This window comes from Amblyomma mixtum, chromosome 6 (genome assembly GCF_055824585.1).
Source record: "Amblyomma mixtum isolate Tamu chromosome 6, ASM5582458v1, whole genome shotgun sequence".
In the NCBI taxonomy this organism is placed as follows: Eukaryota; Metazoa; Arthropoda; class Arachnida; order Ixodida; family Ixodidae; genus Amblyomma; species Amblyomma mixtum.
In genome coordinates this window covers 88,328,159-88,347,375 of record NC_143017.1, presented here as the reverse complement: position 1 = coordinate 88,347,375, position 19,217 = coordinate 88,328,159, and the positions used below count along the sequence as shown (strand labels likewise).

The following is a 19,217-nucleotide window of genomic DNA, read 5'->3' as shown; positions in this document are numbered from 1 at the left end:
AGCCAGAAAAAATCCAAAGTTGAAAATCAACACCAATAGGTCGAAGGGCATGACATTCATCGTTCCGGCGAAAAATAGTGCAAGCACAGAAGTGTGCCCCAAGCACGTATATGCAGCATAAAGTGCATGCCAGCGTTCCATTGGAACGGTATACTTGCCACGCGAAACAACGGGCCGTTTACGCAACTACTGGAGAAGACCAATCTCTTTCTTTTGACCCCATAAATCGCACTTGGCCTCTTCAGCGTCTCCTGAGCGTTCACCCGGAGTGGAGCAACTTCCGCCCCCGTGGCTGACAGTTTGTTGCCCTGCAGTTCGCCAGAAGAATACAAACGACGCTCAGGGCTTGCGTCATTAAAACCTTCCAAAACAGGCGTATTCAGCTAGACCCTGCTGGCAGCTCAGCCATGCGCTAAATATATATATATCGACTCCAGAATTAACTACAAGCGGCTTCTAAACGCCTGTTACCACAGACGCACCCAATGTGGTCGAAGGAATGTATGGCATATTGAAGAAGTTCCCCGATAACGCAGTCCACGCGCGCAACAACTACCCCCGGCCTGATAAAAACTCGAGATTTCTGGACTCACTTCAACCTAATTTTTTTATACGCTCTGATTATTCCAAACGTCTGACCGCTGATGTGGTGAACAAATGATGTGACGCGAATTAATTGACCCTGAACTATCGAGCAAAGCAGCAATGATGAAAACCAGTCTCTGCTATCCGTAATGTGTTAAACTATCATCACGTATATGAAGTAAAAGTTGTGCGTTAGCAAAGCTTCACAGCCGAAAAAGGCATGAAGCCCTTCTGTTTCTAAGAGTCGAATAGCTATTTCTATCTTGCGCCTGATAATGCAGAGCGAGCCACGTGTTTTCACACCCGAAATAAAGGCAGAAACATTCTCCGGCCAAGTCACACTTGTTCTAGGGTGGGTGAGGGGGGTGCTGGAGTGTACGCCGAATGAGCCAAAAAAAACAACCGCCGGTGCGAGACAGAAGACAAGCCAAGTCGGATTGGAGAGGTCCGTACTCGATCTGCGCATAAGTCACGTGGGCAGGCACCCACTTGGAGCAATACTCCTATCCACTCTCCCAGCACGCACTCGCGCAGCGCAAGGCGGGGAGAGGCGACGGACGACGCAATCAAGCTAATGCAGAACCACAATCAGTGCCGATCATTCGAGCCATCCAATTTCGAAGCGCCGCCTTTGTATTCAGTCGCCGAGGCAATTCCTATTAATCGGGAGGACTGCCTTCGTGCTCCCGCTAAGGCGCCATCAACTTGGGCCGCGAGACTCGGGGATGGGGGCTGAGGCCGCAGACTGAAGTGTCTCGGGCGAAATACAAGAAGAGCCCTGTGAGGGGACTCGGACATGCGCGAGGGTTGCCCCGTCGGAACGGCAAGACAGAAAGGAAACCAATCGAGCCTCGGATAAATTGTGAACTGTGATCTTATTAGCGAGAGCATCGAGTTGATTTAGGCGACTCTTAAGGTTCTTTGTATAACTTACGCAGAGAAATTCGTATTTCGACGCGCTTGTAACATTAACTTGATCCAAACGCGGGATTCGTTATTATTATGTTCCGGGCCCGGCTGGACGATGTGAAGGATTTCGAGCCGTTAACTTACGAGCATATGAGACCGGTGCCTTAGTGCCGTCAAACTGTCCCCCATTCTGCAGGGTATCCGACGCTTCTCCAAGCGGTCCATATACGTTGAGAACAAGCCCTTAGCGCCAACACCTCTCGTGTTCCAAATGCGCGGTAAGAAGCACGGAGCAAAGTGTCAGGGTTTCTACAAACTTAAGCGCTTCTCATTCAAATTACCTTCCTTCTGATGAAGGATCACTTCTACTTAGCCGTACAATGCGAAACAAAGTTTACCAAGCCACAACTGACGCTTCACGCAGTTCGCTGCATATCACCTTCCGCTTTCGCCAAGAAAACAATATAAATAAATTTGACAGCTTAATAGACGGCAGGTGGGGGGTAGATGTGGTATCGCGTCCGTCAGGCATAGGGAAACCCATTCAACATAAGGAAAGGGATCGTTAAAGCGAGGTGCCACTCTGGCCTCCACGCTTCCTAACAATTAATTGCACATGCAAGGCTGCGCGCTTTGAGACTAGAGACTAATAGAAGCTGCAGAGCCCTCAGCGTATATGCACAGCTCCTCGGACTCAGCGGAAGAACCGAAACTCCTCACATACACAGAGAGAGAGAAAACAGTGCGCTCCGGAATGCCGAGAAAGGAACATCGCCTCGACCAAGCTTCGCGAAAACAACGCGGCATCATCAGCGCCGCATGGGACGCGAGCAAATTCACACGCGCAATCTCGGTGGCGTCGTGCGTGCGTTTGAAACTATAGAAGCGAGCCAGCAGCGAAGCGGCGACGCTGTGTAGACTGGCGCGACTAAGCCATCCATTACTCGGGGCCTGACATCGGCATTTATAATATCTGGACGCTCCTACAGAGGGAGGGGGTCGGCAGGAAGGCAGGAAAGACCGCCACTAAAATCACCGCACGCAGCAGAAGGCCAGCAGGAAAGCGCGTTCTCTGCTGTCGAGTACACGTGTGTTTGTGTGTATGTTTATATATATACAAGCGCGGCGAGGCACCCCCGTTGTGGTACCAACAGCGACGCGCTGCGCCATCCTCTGAGGATAAGAGGTGGCCGGTCGCTTGCGCGGGCCGCATTCTTGCGAGCCTTATATTGCGAGAGGCACGCGGCGGGACGAGCGAGCGAGAGCGCGAGCACGCACACACAGAGAGAGATTCCGCTGGTTGTTTTCCGGGGGCCCTTCGCCTCGCTCTATGTCATACTTCATTTCTGCCTTTCTTTCTTGGCTTCGATACTTTAAAATTACAAAAGAAGGCGGGAAAACGACAGTCAAGAGAGAAAGGAATGAAAGAATCCAAGAGGCAGGGTGCGAAGCCCCGCGTTGCCTCAGAAATGCGAAACAGGCGCGACTGCGCGCGCTCGAGCGACAGGGTCGAACCCGAGGAGGTAGAAAAATGGCGCGCGCGTCGAAGAACCGCGCTGCTGCTGCGTCCCCCAGCAAAGGTGGAGTCGACGAGCTTGGCGGCGGCGTCTGTGGCGGACGGAGAAACCGGAAAACAAAAACAAACAATCAAAAACATATTCAGCTTTTGGGCGCGCGGCGTGTATGTGCGTGTGTGTGTGTACAGGCGTCGAAGCCCCGCAGCAGCGACGGCAGTTCCGTCGGTTTGGCTCGCTCGGTCGAAGAGCGGTGGCGAGTGATAAGTGGCACCGGCGTGCGCCGGTCGTAGGTCATCCATGGCTCGATATTCTGTTTCTTTCCCCGGCGCGCGTTTTTGTCCCTCGCTGCGCTCCTCCGGCGCGCTGCCGGGCGAAGGAGCCAGTTTCCAAAGCGAACGCAAGAGATAAGCGTCGCCAGTGGGCGCTCGCTCCTGGACGGCGCGTTTAGGTACGTGCCAACTCGAGGACGGTTCGGCTCCCGCGCAAAAGGACGCCGCCCGGGTTCCTTTATCGATCGACCGATGCAAAAGCTACATTTCATTCCAGTCTAGTGGGTGACTTTCGGTTGTATTTTTGTTTCCGAGCCCTAAGCGCGCATCATAAGGGAAGGAATGGGCTTGTCGATACGGCATTGATAAGGGTTAAAATTCGACGTGAAGAGCTGCGGATGCGAGCCAGATTGCCGCTTGATCCCGCCCGTCCGCCTTCTTGGGATGCGAGGGGCGGCGCTAGCCGAGATAAGGAAGCGACGGTGATATCGAGTGAGAACGTTAACACCGAAGAAGTATAAGCAGCTAGCCGCCGATCTGATTGTTTCCTCAAAGCCAGTAAAGGCAGAAGGAACGTGGCGTGTGTCAATGTGCTTTTCCTACGCCAACGCTTGTCGGGGCAAACACCTGAGTCGACGTCGTCCTCCGGTACTTTTGTCATTGCTCTGTTGATTTTTTCTTTTCTTCCCCAGGCAGCGAAAAAAATATTTCTGCGCACAGACTAATAAGTTTGTCCTGGTCAGCCTCTGCGGTCCAATAAGCTCCAGACTGACCCTACTACAGTTTCGATAACGTATATATATTACAATAAGGGAGTAATTACTCACTGGAATAAACCTAAGCACAGCAACATACGGCTACAAAGGAAAGTTATCCACAAAAACTTCCTAGCTGGAGAAAAATTCGTTCTGGTTAGGGGTTCGCACTCGGGACCACCGCAGGTCCCGGGTGCGAACCCTTAACCATAACGAATTTTTCTTCAGCTAGGAAGTTTTTGTGGATAACTTTCCTTTGTAGCCGTATGTTGCTGCGCTTAGGTGGATGCCAATGACTAAACACTCCCTTTTACAAATCTACTCCACCTTGGGCGATTCCCCTAAAGATTTGACCAATACCTATTACACTCGAACCCTAGAGCCGCGTAGGCCACGCACTACGTTAGAGGACTGCTAAGAGTTTGATTATGATAGCGATCACTAAAGAGAACAGCATTCTCTACGTCGGACATCACTGGCAATCATATGCTACATGACTGGTTGATATAAAAAAATACACTTAGCAAGGTTATGACGGAGGCAGTAGTCGAATTTCTTCAACAGGACAGAGTACTTCAATCTCTATTTGATTTCCAAAAACGTAAACAACATCCGTGTTAACGTTGTAGTTATTCTAATCTTTCTTTAGCTTTCCCGTTCCGTTTCTTCAAGACGTCCGTCATCGCAGGCTTAGCAGCAAAGTTCGCGGTTTTAGTAGTACTCAAGGTTCATTTTAGCCACTCACTGCTAATGTTCTATAAAGAGACATGCTGAGCGTACAAGCGCGTGCGAGAAGTGTGTCAAAGAGGCCACCTGACGCACATCAACAATTTACAAAAAAAGCTCACACCTATCCCTCCACAGCACCGACGCTGCAAATGCTGAGCAAATGCCGAAAAGCCTCTGTGAATGGCTGCAGCGATCGCGAATATCTGCCGCACAGTGAGCGAAGGGGGAAAGGGGAGGAACCGGGGTGAACAAGGCACTTAGCGCCAGGCCACAACGACGTCCTAAACTTTTACGACGTAGAGGGGAGAGCCGCCGGCGTTGAACTGGAGAGCTGAGCTGACGCCGTGTTGTGTGTAGAGGCGCGAGCAGGGCGACGTTTACGACCCCAACGACGACTCTTTCGTGCACCCGAAATCTCGGCCCTCTTCTGTGTGGCCCGAATCTCAGCGGACTTTTTACGCTCATACTATCTCTACACGGCTGCATAAGCGTTGCCCTCCCCGCCCTGCTACCATGGCGCCGGAATAGGCCAATATTGTCACTCGGCACCGCCCGGTATAATAAGAACAGTGTCGTCGCAGTCCTCTTTACGGGAATTTGCCACGCTTACCATGGTACAGGCGCATGACTGTGTAGGCTGCGCGATTTAATGATCTTACAAGTTACCTTTACAGCTTAGATCTTGCATCTAATAGGGCAGTGGTCATAATATCGGTGGCAAGTGAGGTTGCCGACCTAGACAAAAATCTTAATATATTATGCGCTGTTCTTAGCGAGTATGAATAAGTTCACATCATTTTACACGGTAAAATACGGCGTGACCTTTCACGCCGCAATTTCTAACGCGTAGTAATGCTCCCAGACCACAAAATTCACAAACAGGCAATTTCGGTTTCGTTTTTACAAACTGCGCCATTTCTTTTCCTTTTTCTGGCTTCTGCGTCGCAGAAGTGAATGTTACTTGATAGTTTTAATTACATGGTCCGGAATAAATCACATGTTCATTTAATCCGGAATTAATTAATGAATGAATTTATTCAGAAACAGTGATCTGGAGTCATTAACGAATAGAAATATTCCCCACACGACGAGGCCGGTAACATACTACTTACACAAAGAACACAAGTGCCTACCACGAAAGCTGAATGTGCGAAACAGTAAAAACTCCATGAATAATGACGTAACACATTATGAAATTGGTCTTAGAGCCTTATTTACCTTTCTAACAACAATGGCTAATTTCAAGGAAATACGGCACGAAACAAGAATCATTTCGTTGTTGCTGAACGTTTAAAAAATTCTGGTCTTTGTGCTGATTAGCTGAAAAAGTGTCTGGATTATGTGCTGAAATCGTACTCAAATAGCACAAGTCAAATAGCTAACATAAAAAACCGAACAGTTTTGCGTGGACGGTGCTAAAGGCGTTGCGACCCTAACAGGTGCATGTTAAAACTTGTCTGGGTTGTGATTAAGGAAGATATTTGGTTCGGATCTGATGAGAATGAGATACCTGGGAACTGGCGTCATGCATCACTGAACATATTCTACACCTACGGGTAAAAATTACTACACCATGCCGCGAAAGGCATAACAAAAAAATGAACTAGGGGCGCAAAGAGCCGTTTTTATAAGACAAAGTTTTCCATCCAAGAAGCAGCCTGAAGTTTTCTCTGGAAAGAAAACTGGGGCCAAGCAGCCAAAAATTGGGCCTCATTAGAAGTTCAAAATGTACGTACTCATATTCTGTAAATACAGGTTGGGTGATGATGGGAACACGCACGCACGGACAGCTGTTGGGGAGCTGTTAGGTCAGTGTACTTGTGTATGCTGCGAAATGGTTATAGCTGGCACAACGACTTGCACCCCTTCCACTGCGACAGTGTTGCATCCCTAGAAATATTTATGTAATAATGAGTTAATTCGGTTCCCATGACAGTATAAGGCCGCACACATATCAAGCACAGCGATTCCATTCTGACAATGAATGTCATTGTGGACTCACGCGACTGAGCGCTTTCCCGCCGAAATAACGCGATAAAACACGATGAAATATTTTGTTTTCGAAATGAAATAAAACAATAAGGATTAAAAATCATGAGCAGCTGTAACATTTGCTGAAAAAGACAAAGCAATGGAAATTTTTGTGATATACGATAGTACACGCTTATGCTAAAAAAGGGCACTGAACTCGTGCATAATGTAAACTGCGCGCTCACGAACTCCGCAAGTATATATATAGGAAATATTTAGCAGCACCTGCTAATAACCGAAAAACGGGTTCCTACAAGACCAAGCGCGTTTGGTTTGCTATAAACTCAGGAAGTGTAAGTTTTTAAGAACTTTGACAGGGCTATCGTTAGCGCGGTTAATCGAGATTTTTATCGTGCACTCTTGGAAAAAAGTTAGTAAAACGGCAGTAAAAGGTAGCAAGTGCAGCAGTTACTAACTCCGACTTCATTTTACTACTTTTTATCAGCTATTTACTACATTCTTCAAGGTATAGCTAGTAAAAATATCCCTTGCTACCTTTTTACTAAATACGGTCGCAGGTTACTACCTATTTAGCAATCGTTCTTTTAACTCTAAAATAAAGTCAAAGAATAAAACTCACACACACTGTCGAGCCAACGAATTGGTTTTGTATTTAAACATTTGTGCACGGGCGTATGGTTAGGTAGATTAAGCTGTTTCTACAATCTCAACTTCATAATTAATGCTGGTATCTTAGCTGAACCCTTAAGAACCACTAGCCCGTAAATGCGAGCCAGATTTACGGAGTATATACGACTGAGAAAGATTTACCATTCGAACCTTTGTGTTCGCACGGCAGGGTTGTTGATGCCATCACCTCGCATAATCTGTACATGTAATGCGCGACAAGCCTAAACCTAAGTGTGTGATTTACGGCCAGCACGCTCTGATAGCTCTGTCTGGTTTCGGGAATTAGTCAAACTGATTGTGAAGCTCTTTTTATTTTTCCAGTATGCATAAGTTTTACAAGCCACACCAGCACACCGTACGAAGAATCTCGCAACATATGCGAGTTTCTATCCATTTTCTTAGCAAATACTGCTAGCTTCCCGTTACTAACTACGGGTGGCAGCCGTTATTAACTCAATGGGTTAGTAAGTGTTACTAACATTCTTGTTTCTAACGGCAGTTACTAAGAGGGTGATAATATATGTGACAATCAGTTACTACCCCAAAGTTAGTAAGTACTACGGTATTTTTTATAAGACTGTGGGTCCGTTGCAACCGACATCATGAAGAGTAAACACTGGCGAAAATCATAACTGACACACTGCGCAGCTGCCGGTACAGTTCTTATAATCGGTCGCATTGATCCGAAACGCTTGCCCAGCAGTGCAAAGCGATTACAGTGAACGACGCACGTAGAAGCTAAAGTATTTTTCTTTACACGTGCGCGTAACAGCGACAACACTGAAAAGAAAACGAGTTGATTCGAACGATCTGCGCTTCTCTTAGTACGCGCATTGCTGTCGTTAATTCACTGCATGCATATACTTGTATCGACTCGAAACACAACCCTGTAAATGTACTGCAAAACCTAAGAATTCGGCGTCTCAATATAGCACGCTCGTGGAAACAAACTGCATCATGAGAAAGCTTACGATTCACAAATAAAGATACTTTCGGCGCTTGTTGTAACCAAAGTTCTTCAAAAAACCGCGTAAACTTGATTCACTGCTTCGGTGCTAATTCTAGAACTTCTTGAAAAGCATAAATCATGATTGTTGATAGCAAATGCACTTTACAAGCGTTAGGAAAAATTCCTTGTAATGCTGCGAGGCCCACCTCGTTTGTGCCGCATGAAATGTTGCTGCAGGTGCAAAAGAACATCGTTGATGTAATACCCCAAACTATTTAAAAGAAAGATCAGCATAGATGTAAAGAACATCAATGGAGAGCTGACAGCTTAATGCATTCTAGCAATCTATTTTCATTCCACACTTCCCCATAAATCTTTTCGAGTCTGATATCCACTTACATATGCAATTATTATACAGCTCTATATATCAAAGGAAAAGAAAGAAAGGTTGCTAGCGAAAAAAAAGCATTCTGGTCAAATTATAAGGTATTAAAGTATTCCCTATCATTGCGAAGCTCGGTTGTCATAAATGTAGTTATTTTGGTCTGTCGCTCATGCACAATTAAAATATGACCTGCCCGGTGCGATGCTTTACCAACAATAACAAGCAGACAATTTATCTTAAGCATATAAACCCGCGTCATCTCCAGTCTATCATCAGCATCCATGTAGCATCTTCAGGCTATTACTGACTTTGTACGACCGTCACTCCAGTTATAATGACTTATGACCGCTTACTGTGAACGTTCAGCGACGTATAATTTTATGCAAGCAATAAAGGAAGCATCGATAATCCCCGTCTCACTAAAAGTCAGTGCAGAAGCCCGAAGCCACAAAAGCGGAAGTGTCAAAAACAAGCAGCGTGATAACCTGGCTTCAGCGTAGTGTGCAAGCCGTATTATTGTTCCGCGTCCCGGCTCAGCCCATTACGCGTTGCAAACGGAAAAAGCGAGAGCACCGATGCGAAACACCGCATTTTGTCACACCCGTGCGAATGACTCGCACGACGTCCGCAGATATCGACATGCCGCACTTACCGTTGAAGAGACTCCCAAGCGTCCTTCGTTCGGCGACGGAGCGATGAGCGTCCCACCGTAGACAGGGAGCGGACGCCGGCGCCGGCGCTCCCAACATGGCGGCTTCCCGACGCTTTCGTCGATGTCTGTCGGCTCGCCGGTAACGGTCGCTCTCTCGGACGATCGCTGCGCGCTAGTCGCGGCGTGGCTTTCGAAAAGCGCACTTTCATCGCCAAACACTCGTGCTCGATGATGACGCGGTACTCTGACCTATCGGCGCCGATGATTCGGCACTTGGCTGACGTAAATTGTGCGGGAAAAAGCGGCGCGTCTTCGGATAATGCGAGCAGCTCGGCCCCTTCGCGCAACGGGAGGCGAGGCCACCGGGACGTTTCGGCGCGCGGCCAGGCATGGCTCCGCGCCGCTGCTCCTTCTAGGAAATTTTTCGAGCGGGCGCGCTCTGAGCAGCTCGTCGCGCTCAGGTGCAGGAAATGTTGAAGCAGGCATTTATTTTTAGTGCGGATCGTCCTGAAAGTTGTTTGGCGAAGACGCAGTCAGCACGCAAACAGGTCGGAGGAAGGAATTTGATGGAAAAGGAGCAAAAATAAAGGAGTGGTCGTTTGGTTGTCTGCTCTAATAGGCGCTTGCTTGCCCCATCTGATTAAAATCTTTAACTTTTACCACGATCTTAACGTTCCTTCGGTCGTGCACCTTCAATCAGACTGTCTGTATCCTCGCAGTCCTCGTGCGGGTAGTGCCGGCATGAATAAAAATACAGCAGTCTTTTAAAATTAGTATTTTTATATATCGACGCTCTAAATAAAAGTAAAGAGGATTTCTGCAGTGCGACGTATGTAGAAGTACCAATGAAAAAAAAAACGATCAATAACTAGCTCCACTACTGCTCCTGCTTCCTCAAAACCCGCACGATTCTTTTTTTTTTTTATGTGGACACCAAACAAAGCAGTTACTCCGAGCGAATTGACGTAGTTGATACCGCATTCAGACAAAATGCTAAAACATACCCAACAATTCTGGACAAAAGCATTTTTGAGCGGGAAACAGTTTATGAACGCAATTTCTTCATATAATCGAAGATTTCACAATAATAATCAATATATCCGCAGATCACCCGAAGGCAGTCTTGTATTTCTCTTCTATTAACGTTTTTGCTATCGTCAAGAACGTTCCCCACTGGTTTCCTATGGCAGGGTTAACTGTTCGTTGCGATCGATTGAAACACTTTAAAATAAAGTTTTTGCCGCATATCAGAATAAAGGTCCATTGCCTTAAATATTTCCACAACTGTCTTACAATTTTCGAAATTTCTTCCGAGAATGTTGGGCATGTTACCTGTACTGTCCACATTGGCAAAACTTCAGTTTGTTTCTTGCGCGTATAGGTTCACCATTCGGCTGTTACTCCTCTTTGGTATTTTTTACCGGTAAGCCTGTTAATTGCGCTTACCACTGAACAACACTTTGCTCGCAGTTATGATCGTCTTCTTGTATTCAGTGTGTTGTGTTCATTATGCTAGGAAAAAAACACGAGAGAGGCTCTTGCATGAGATCTGTACACAAATTTTACTTGAGCGACATGACTGCGAATAATCTCGGTTTACAATGTACAAGGTGGTAACAACAATATCGTTTTACGAGACATGAGAACAAAGAAAAAAACACTAATCAAAGGGCAAACGACCGATGAATTATTGAGGGAGCGCTCTTGTTGCGATGCTGAAACGGAATGCATAAATTCGGGCCTCGGCATTCTACCCTGTCGGCACGCTGCACGAAAATCTTTCAGTGGTTGCAAAGCACCCGGGGACAAAGGCCTTAGCAGTGGATAACTCTTGTCCGAGTACTTAAATCACTAAACTCTTAGCAGAGTTAGGATGTGCTTCTTTTTGCGTTGGTATAGCTATGAATAGAGTGTTTAGAAAGAGTAATTTCTTTATCCACTCCACTTTTTAACAAACTACTCGCTGCATTACCCAGAGGAGGACCTGGCAGAAATACCGTTTGAAAGGAACCCCTAAATTATACAGATGGAAGCTGGCAGAAATATATTTTGGATAAAAAGTAATGAATGGATTGTTGACCTTTCTTCATATCTGCAGAATTTCAGCACACGAGCAAAGCTACAACACCTGACGGAGCGCATACAACTAGATAAAATTAATGAACTGCACTGAATGTAACCGCGTCTATATGTCAGGATGTTCAGTCTACTAATAACAAAGACCCATTGTCCACCACAGCATGAAATAAAAAAAAAAAAACACTAGAACAATGTTCTCCTGATGCGACTTCTCCATTATTCTTTGCATACTTGCAACGCGAAACTGGACACAGCAAAACCACAGTCACCATAAACGTGCCACCGTTTGCTTGAATAGATTACCGTGATCAGAATGATTTTCGCTGACAGACCAAAACGAAGGATTGATAACTGGCGCTCATCGGTTAAGAGACGACTGACCGAAGTGGCGTGAGTATTCTCAAGTCTATTTACCCGCGTCTGAAATTAAATACAGGAGTTAATGAATACGATGATCGCAATGTGAAGCAAGACAAGAACAGGGCTATGCGACTACTACGCTTTCTCTCAAACCGCAAAAAAAGAAGAATGATACAGCCGTACGCTCAAGAAACAAAAAAAAGATAAGTATAAAGGTCACAGCATATTTTTCATTGACACAACCATATAGACATTACTTTTACAACCAACAGTCCCCTCTCATCACCACAAGAAAAAAATTATTAAAAGAGCATAATACACACACAGTCTTGCGCATTCAACGCGTCACATCAATAAAAACATGATGCGTTTCGCGACATAGCTGCTTCACGTACACTTCTCCACGTGAACACACGCACACACGCACGGCTCGACGAGAGAACACACACGTAGCGGTGGTGGCCGAGAGCAGAAAGACTGTGAGCACTGCTGCCTCGCTTCGGGGTGTGGACACACACGCGCACGCACAAATCGCGAGAAGAGACACCGAAAGAGACAAGAACGACCGTAAACACGCATACATGCCTCGCACAAACACACGCGTGCGACGGTCCCGGTCACGGCGAGCTGCGAAACACACGCGACGCAGTACACACTGACGAGTCATGAAGTATAATACGCCGTCGACGACTGCCGTCAAGGCAAGCACGATGCAAGCACTCTCGGAGACGAACAACGTCCAGAGGCCCGAAGGCGGCAGGTGTCGTTCACATAGCCAGTCCAGTGCCGAGTCCGAGTAGTAGCCTCCACGAGGAGTACACGCTGTCCACGTGTAGCTTGTTCTCGGGAGAACGCGACACCATAACAACGCAGGCTCGTTGCATACGCTGAAACTATAGCACTTCGAGACGGAGGCGTCTTGTGACGCCGCTGCAGCTTGACTCGTTGACGTCGTTGTTGTTTTGCAAGTTGACGCTCCCGTTTTCCCATGTCGCACGTCTCACGATGACTCTGGACCAGAAGAAGGAGTTTGCGCGTCGGAGATGGAGTGGCGGGACGAGCTGCAACAATGGGGAAAAGGTGACGGTCTCCGCAGCGCCTCTCGTCTCGTTTCTCATAGTTCGCCGCGTGACCGCTGCGCGCCGCCAAACACCGGCCGACGCACGCCGTGTGTGTCACCGTTGGAGGCATCCTCACCAACATCGCGTCCAATGTAGCGTCGGTCATGTGGCGGCATTCGTCGCAAAGTTGCGAACGTGTCCAAAAAGTACACGCCGCTTGCGGTTGTCATACACAGCACGCGGGTAAAACATGTATACGTATTCAATACGGTGAAGCAGCAGTAAGGAGATCGATCATCATCCGCGGTTTAGAAGAGAGCAGTGTTGCAGACAGAAGAGGAGGATTCGAGCCAGATCGTGTCTGGAGATGATTCCGACCCCTGTGCCGCGCGAAGCGATGCCTCGGGGCGGACGAACACACAATTGCTTCCTCGTTGGCGCCAGCAGTGTAGTTGTGCAGGCTTTTGAGGCTTGCTGTCAGCGTGTGTGTTGCATGCGTGTTCCTGTGCGGCGCCCAGCAGTGAAGGACGCAAGCTCTCGGGAGATCGACAGCTGCTGAGCCAGGCGAAATGGCAGCCGTCGGACGACCCTACCCGCTCGGCGTGCGACTTTGTGTTCACGACGGGGCCAGACCCGGGCCAAGATGGTGGTGGTTGCGGCGGTGCTCGCTCGATTCTTTAGCTTGTGTTTTTTTTTCTTCGCAGTTGTACAGTAGTTGTGCAACGGGGGTGCATGCATACAAGGGGTGCGCGAGTGACCGGTCGAGCTCTGCAGCTTGGTGGGGGGGCGGCGTTGGAGGTGCACAAAGGTGTTGTGTGCGCCTACACGCAAGCTTCGCGACGGGGGTGCGCTCCCTGCCGCGGTAGGGCGCCGTCCGTACTCTCTTTTCGTTCTCGCGACGTGGCGCCCATCTATACCTATCCTCCCGCGCTGCTTGAACTGCCGGGCAAGCCCAGGCTGGCTTGCGCGTTTCTCCTAACGAGTTCCAGAAAAAGGTGGAAGGAGGCTTCTTCGCGGAAAAAAAAAAAAAAAAAGAGTAGCTGCCTTACTCCAAGAGAAAGGAAAAAAAGAAGCGTTGTGCAGTCTGGGTGGCTAGTTACTGTAACCGGTCCTCTCATGTTTTATCTTTGTTTTTCTTTCCGTTCTGAAAGAAAAAAGTGTACTCTTATGCCGAGCTAAATGGCGGCAGGAGTATGCACGAACTTGCAGGGCTATGGCGCGCCCGTAACGAAAACGAATTTAAAGACGACAAATCTCGGTTGCTGGCTGGGCAGTGCCTTTTTAGTTACACTTCGAAGTGCGATCAAAAGTAGCATGCGCTGAGAGTATTCAAAAATTATGGAATTGCAAATGTTTTATTGTTTGTCCACGGGAATTGGCGATAAACACCGCTAGTGAACATTATAAAAAGATGGCAAATTCACAAAAAAACGACGAATAGAGCGGAATGCCTATTTGTGAAAGCGTAGACTTTCGGGGTGGACAAAAACGAAACGGAAAGCCTAACGTCCCATATTGCACTTAGCGACTTTTGCGTCTCGCGGACGGTGCGCAGTGTAATAATAAACACACGATTCTCTTGAAAGCCACGGTTGTTACGTATATTTCGGTACAACGTATTGGCCAGCTCAACTGGGATGTAAACATGCTGGCGGGATCGACCATTTAGCGGTCAATAAATACTTAATATTTGTATAAGGGGTCATTTTGACCATGTTCTATACGTATATGAGGCGTAGTGAATATACCTAACAGGAGGACTACAGTGTAAGAACCTCTATAAAATAAAATCAAGTGTTCTGAAGAAAATATTTGGTATGTCTTACGTATAACTGCGAAGTTCTTGGCGTCCAGTGAAAATAAAAATACGCATAGAGGCATTTCATGTGCGTTTGTGCGTTCTCACAGGCTGCTCCAGTTGCGAATAAGCAGCGAGTGATGCTGCGCACATGGAATCGAACCCGCAGGCCTTGTGTTGCGGTGTGTCTTGTAAATAGTGCGGCAGCTAAGTGATATAAGTACAAGCGGACACCATGAAAGCAGGTAGGACTAGGACATCGCTATATTAAATGGAACAGTTATGTTTGCCTGCTTACTCCAACAATAGCGATAGAAAGGAATAATGTTAGCGTCAGTAACGAAATCTACCAATACTGTTGTTTGCCTTATGATAAAAACCTAAAATCCAGGCAAATTTTGTGGTTTCATAAATGCTGTCATCGTATTTAGCTAACGATAATCGTTCAACGGCAAATAGTAAATTCGTTTGAATCATTTTCGGCCGTTGCTTACGAGAGAGAAGATATTGACTTGTCTAACGAACAACATAAGCGTTACCTTCGCCTTTTGCATTTTACTTATATTTATATGCCATCGCCATTTGTCCATACCAAGGAACATTGTTGCAGTGACACGTACACAAAACACAAGACCTGCGGGCTTTTTATTTTTTTCCTAGCTCATCGCCAGGCTTTTTGTGCTGACGTTGACTGAACATAAGATTACAGATTATCGTAGACAAGACTTCGAAAAGCGAATTCTCACTGTCTAGGCGTAAAAATAGCCATCAACATTGTGTTTGCTAGCTTTTCCAGAAAAAAAAAGAAAGCCTATTTGAGCACTGGCTTTAAAAGCGAGTGTATGAATCGATTAAGGATGCGACATATACAGCGGCCATTACGGCATGAGCTCCTTGGTCGAGAAGTGACGTGCTACAACAACGTGTATAAGCTCTCGCGCAGCCGATCTGTCTGAAGGGTGTTTCACCTTTGGCGCAATGCCATACTGTAAAAAAAAAAAAAAAAGAACAGCATGCACAACATTGCAAAACAATTGTGCGCCTGGGCAAGCCTCACCTTGCGGCACTAATGAAATGAGGGAAAACAGTCGCCCAGCGAACTTTTCGCTTTCCTTGTTTTTCATTCGTCTGTTCCCATGGCCTATAGATAAGCATCGCGCTAATGAAGCCGCCGTGTCTCCAAGCGCGATCTACGCGATATTCGCATTCGGGGTATCTTTGAAAATACCCTACGACACTCGTGTATAGAGCGACGGGCATCCGTGCTGCGTGCGTGTGTGTATACATATGCACCGCATGGCGACGATAATCAGCTCCGTGCGCGCAGCCAGCGAAGATACAGGAAAGGGGAGCCAGGTGGGTGGATGGGTGGGTGTATGCAAGGTGGGTTGTAACGGGGGGCGATGGAGACGCTCACTGCGGCCCGTGGTCCGGGTGGTGGGTGAGCTCGGGCGGCCCGTGTCCCAGTGCAAGGCCGGCTTCCAGCTTGGCCTTGTTCTCCTTCTTCCACTTCATGCGCCGGTTCTGGAACCAGATCTTGATCTGGCGCTCGGTGAGACACAGGGCGTGCGCAATCTCTATCCTCCTCCGCCGGGTCAGGTAGCGATTGAAGTGGAACTCCTTCTCCAGCTCCAGAGTCTGGTAGCGCGTGTACGTCTGGCGGCCCCGCTTTCGCTCTGCAAATAAACACACAAACAGAAACGGCGAAAGCTGAAAGCCGGCTCATTTACAGTGCATGCCACTGTACATATATATGTCAACAACTGCACATATATGACAGGCACTACTTATATATGTATACATATGACAGGCTCTGTGCGTATATGTATATATATATATATGACAGGCACGAAATAGAGCTGTGACTGCGGCGGAATGAGCGCGAGGTAATAATGGCGAAGCTAATGATATAGAGGGCACGTCCTGTTCGTGAATCACGTACGGAATTGCGGCTACGGATAATGATCTTATCTATTGTGGCCCTGGTGTCCGTCGAGAACGTGTCTTTGCTGTCGAGTACTATTGCGAATCATTAAGCAGCGCTGCGTTTTTACCTATTCTTTTTAGGCGCACATGCGGTTAAGATACCGATCTTATCTATTGCGGGCTGGGGCTCTGCCCAGGCAACATTTTCCGGTCCCGTACAAGTGGATATCATTGAAGAATGATACGTTTGTTCTCTCTCTCTCTCTCTCTCTTTCCTTTTTTTTTTTGTGAAGCGCTTCGAGGTGCACTGAATAACGAAGGTATGAGGTGAGGGGTGAATTGGACAAGGTCAAGCAGTCGTGCCTTGCTGACGTTGAAAGTTACTGATAGTCATAGGTCCCCCTGCCACAGGGTCAGCTTTCGAGCCTTGCAGTCCCGTGTTTACGATACCCCCGAGGTCAAAATTTATGGAGGGTGAGGAGGAGTCCAGCTCTCACCTTCGATAGCCTTGGTAGCTCATAGGCAACATTAGTGGCCGACTATACACTCAAAAGCAGATGCTTTCGCCTGGGAACTTTTGACCTGACCTCCATATCTTGCCGAATAGGCACAACAAAAGGCCGGACTGCGATGACTGCTTGGCGTGTGCTTGAATGTGACCGAGAGTCACGATTAGCGTCGTGACAACCGGTGGCAAAATGGAGTGTTGTTATACATGCCGTAAAACCGGCTTTTTGAGCCAAGTATGGTAGTTAAGGCATTCGTTGCGGACGAATAAACAGGTGGCTTTCGTTAATACCAATAACTCAGAGCAAAATGCGATGAAGTGAAACCCGCGACTAAGAATTCAATGCAAAATAAATCATGGGTCTCCAGCCCCTGGCTCCGGGTGCATTCAATGTTGCTTTTGACGTCTGTAAGACTGCTGAACATTAGCGCTATTTTCATAATAAGCATCGGTTTCCCTGATATAACGACGAATTATGTCTTGATATACTGGCGCCCCAGAGGCAGCACCAGGCACAGGTCGTGAGTTCAACCCCGACTGCTACAGCTCCATATTTTCTTCCAATGTCCTGTCCTTCAGCTGAAATTCTCCCTGAAATCATCACTGCACGCCACACCGCATCACAAGGATTTCCTTGTGCTTTCGCAATCTTTCAAGCTGGCTCAGTCGTTATCGCGCTCGGCTGCTGAACCGAAAGATGCGGGTTCATTCCCGACCGTAGCAGTCGCATTTTGATGGAGGCGGTCGCATTTCGATGGAAGCGAAATACTAGAGGCCCGTGTACTCTGCGATGTGAGTGCACGTTAAAGAACCCCAGGTGGTCGAAATTATCCGGAGCCCTTCACTACGGCGTCCCTCGTAGCTTGAGTTCCTTCGGGACGTTAAACCCCAATAAACCAAACCAAGCTTTCAAAAACTGCTTTCTTCTTCCCTTTAAAAAGCGCTGTGCAAATGCGCCTTAACACAACTCCCTATTTACTTGACGACAATTAATTTTCCGCGTGGGAAAACCTAGCCAAGACGCCGAGGCCTGTGCATTCAACCTAGATATTATTGTTAATAAACTCGATACATTTGCTTATAAACTCAACACCATCAAGCGAAGCGAGCATGGTTCAAGCCAGCAAAACATAATTAACTGCGCACAGCAGCTAGAGCAACCAAATTCTTTTTCGTCTCTTAAGTAAGGTCACGCCACTTTGATGCTTTCGGTTCTAACTTGGCAGCTTCCAACTGTGATGTCACGGATTCATACAGCAATGGCGATCGTCCGTTTCAGCCGGACTGAAACCGACGCATTCATAAGTAAAACGGTTTGAGGACAAGAAATACCTTTTGTTAACTGAACTTTTAAGATACCGATCTTAAGATACTTTGGCTTTGGGTTCACCCGATTGTGCATGAAATACGTTAATTTTATATGCTTAACATATGCCTGGCCTACTTTCTGATACTGCATAATAAATGTGAACTAGTTCAAAACGCGAACATAGTAATGAAGAGCATAGTATTATGCTCGACATTTATAATTTTCAAATCACTGGGATTCGGCACAAACCACGCCCACTATGGGAAAAAGAAAAAATATGCAGGCCTGCCATGAGCGCACTTGCCACGATTGCATACGCCTGCCTCAAAGGCCAGAAGGCCAGACATGGCTGAAGCAAATGCACGTTCGGAAGGGTAGCCGGAGTCGAAATTAAAAAGATAAAACGAAGCCTGGCGTCGCCTCAATGCTCGCGGCGGCATTCATTTCCTTTAGCGGTATATTCAATATTATACTCAGTATTGCTTTCTTTAGGAGAATAAGCCCAAACTAGATGGCGCTGTTTCCTGATTGCGTTTCATCGCCACTGACATAATAGCCAAAAGCGTACGAAGTTTCTCAAGAGAACCAAAACCTAAGACTTCACACTCTGTATACACAATATGCAGCTTTTATACCCACGCAAGTAATATAATGTAAATGGGCCAGGTCATAATATTCGGGTTGTCTCTGTAAATTTAAAAAGCACTATCTGACATATTAAGTTCAAAAAACAAACAAATTAACCTAGTGCGTGCCTGTCTGTCC

The 19,217-nt window shown here is 47.2% G+C and overlaps 1 protein-coding gene across 4 annotated transcripts in view; it reads right to left on the bottom strand.

Moving 5' to 3' along the window:
- Window positions 1-10,972: 10,972 nt before the first annotated feature.
- The window catches only part of LOC149339615 (uncharacterized), a 210,747-nt gene continuing 202,502 nt past the window's right edge, over window positions 10,973-19,217 (bottom strand). For all 4 annotated transcript variants that reach the window (XM_089548323.1, XM_089548321.1, XM_089548324.1 and 1 more), the window contains one exon: window positions 10,973-16,385. In XM_089548323.1, coding sequence (XP_089404449.1) covers window positions 16,123-16,385 — 263 coding nt within the window. In that variant the 3' untranslated portion in view covers window positions 10,973-16,122. The remainder of the gene's footprint in view (window positions 16,386-19,217) is intronic.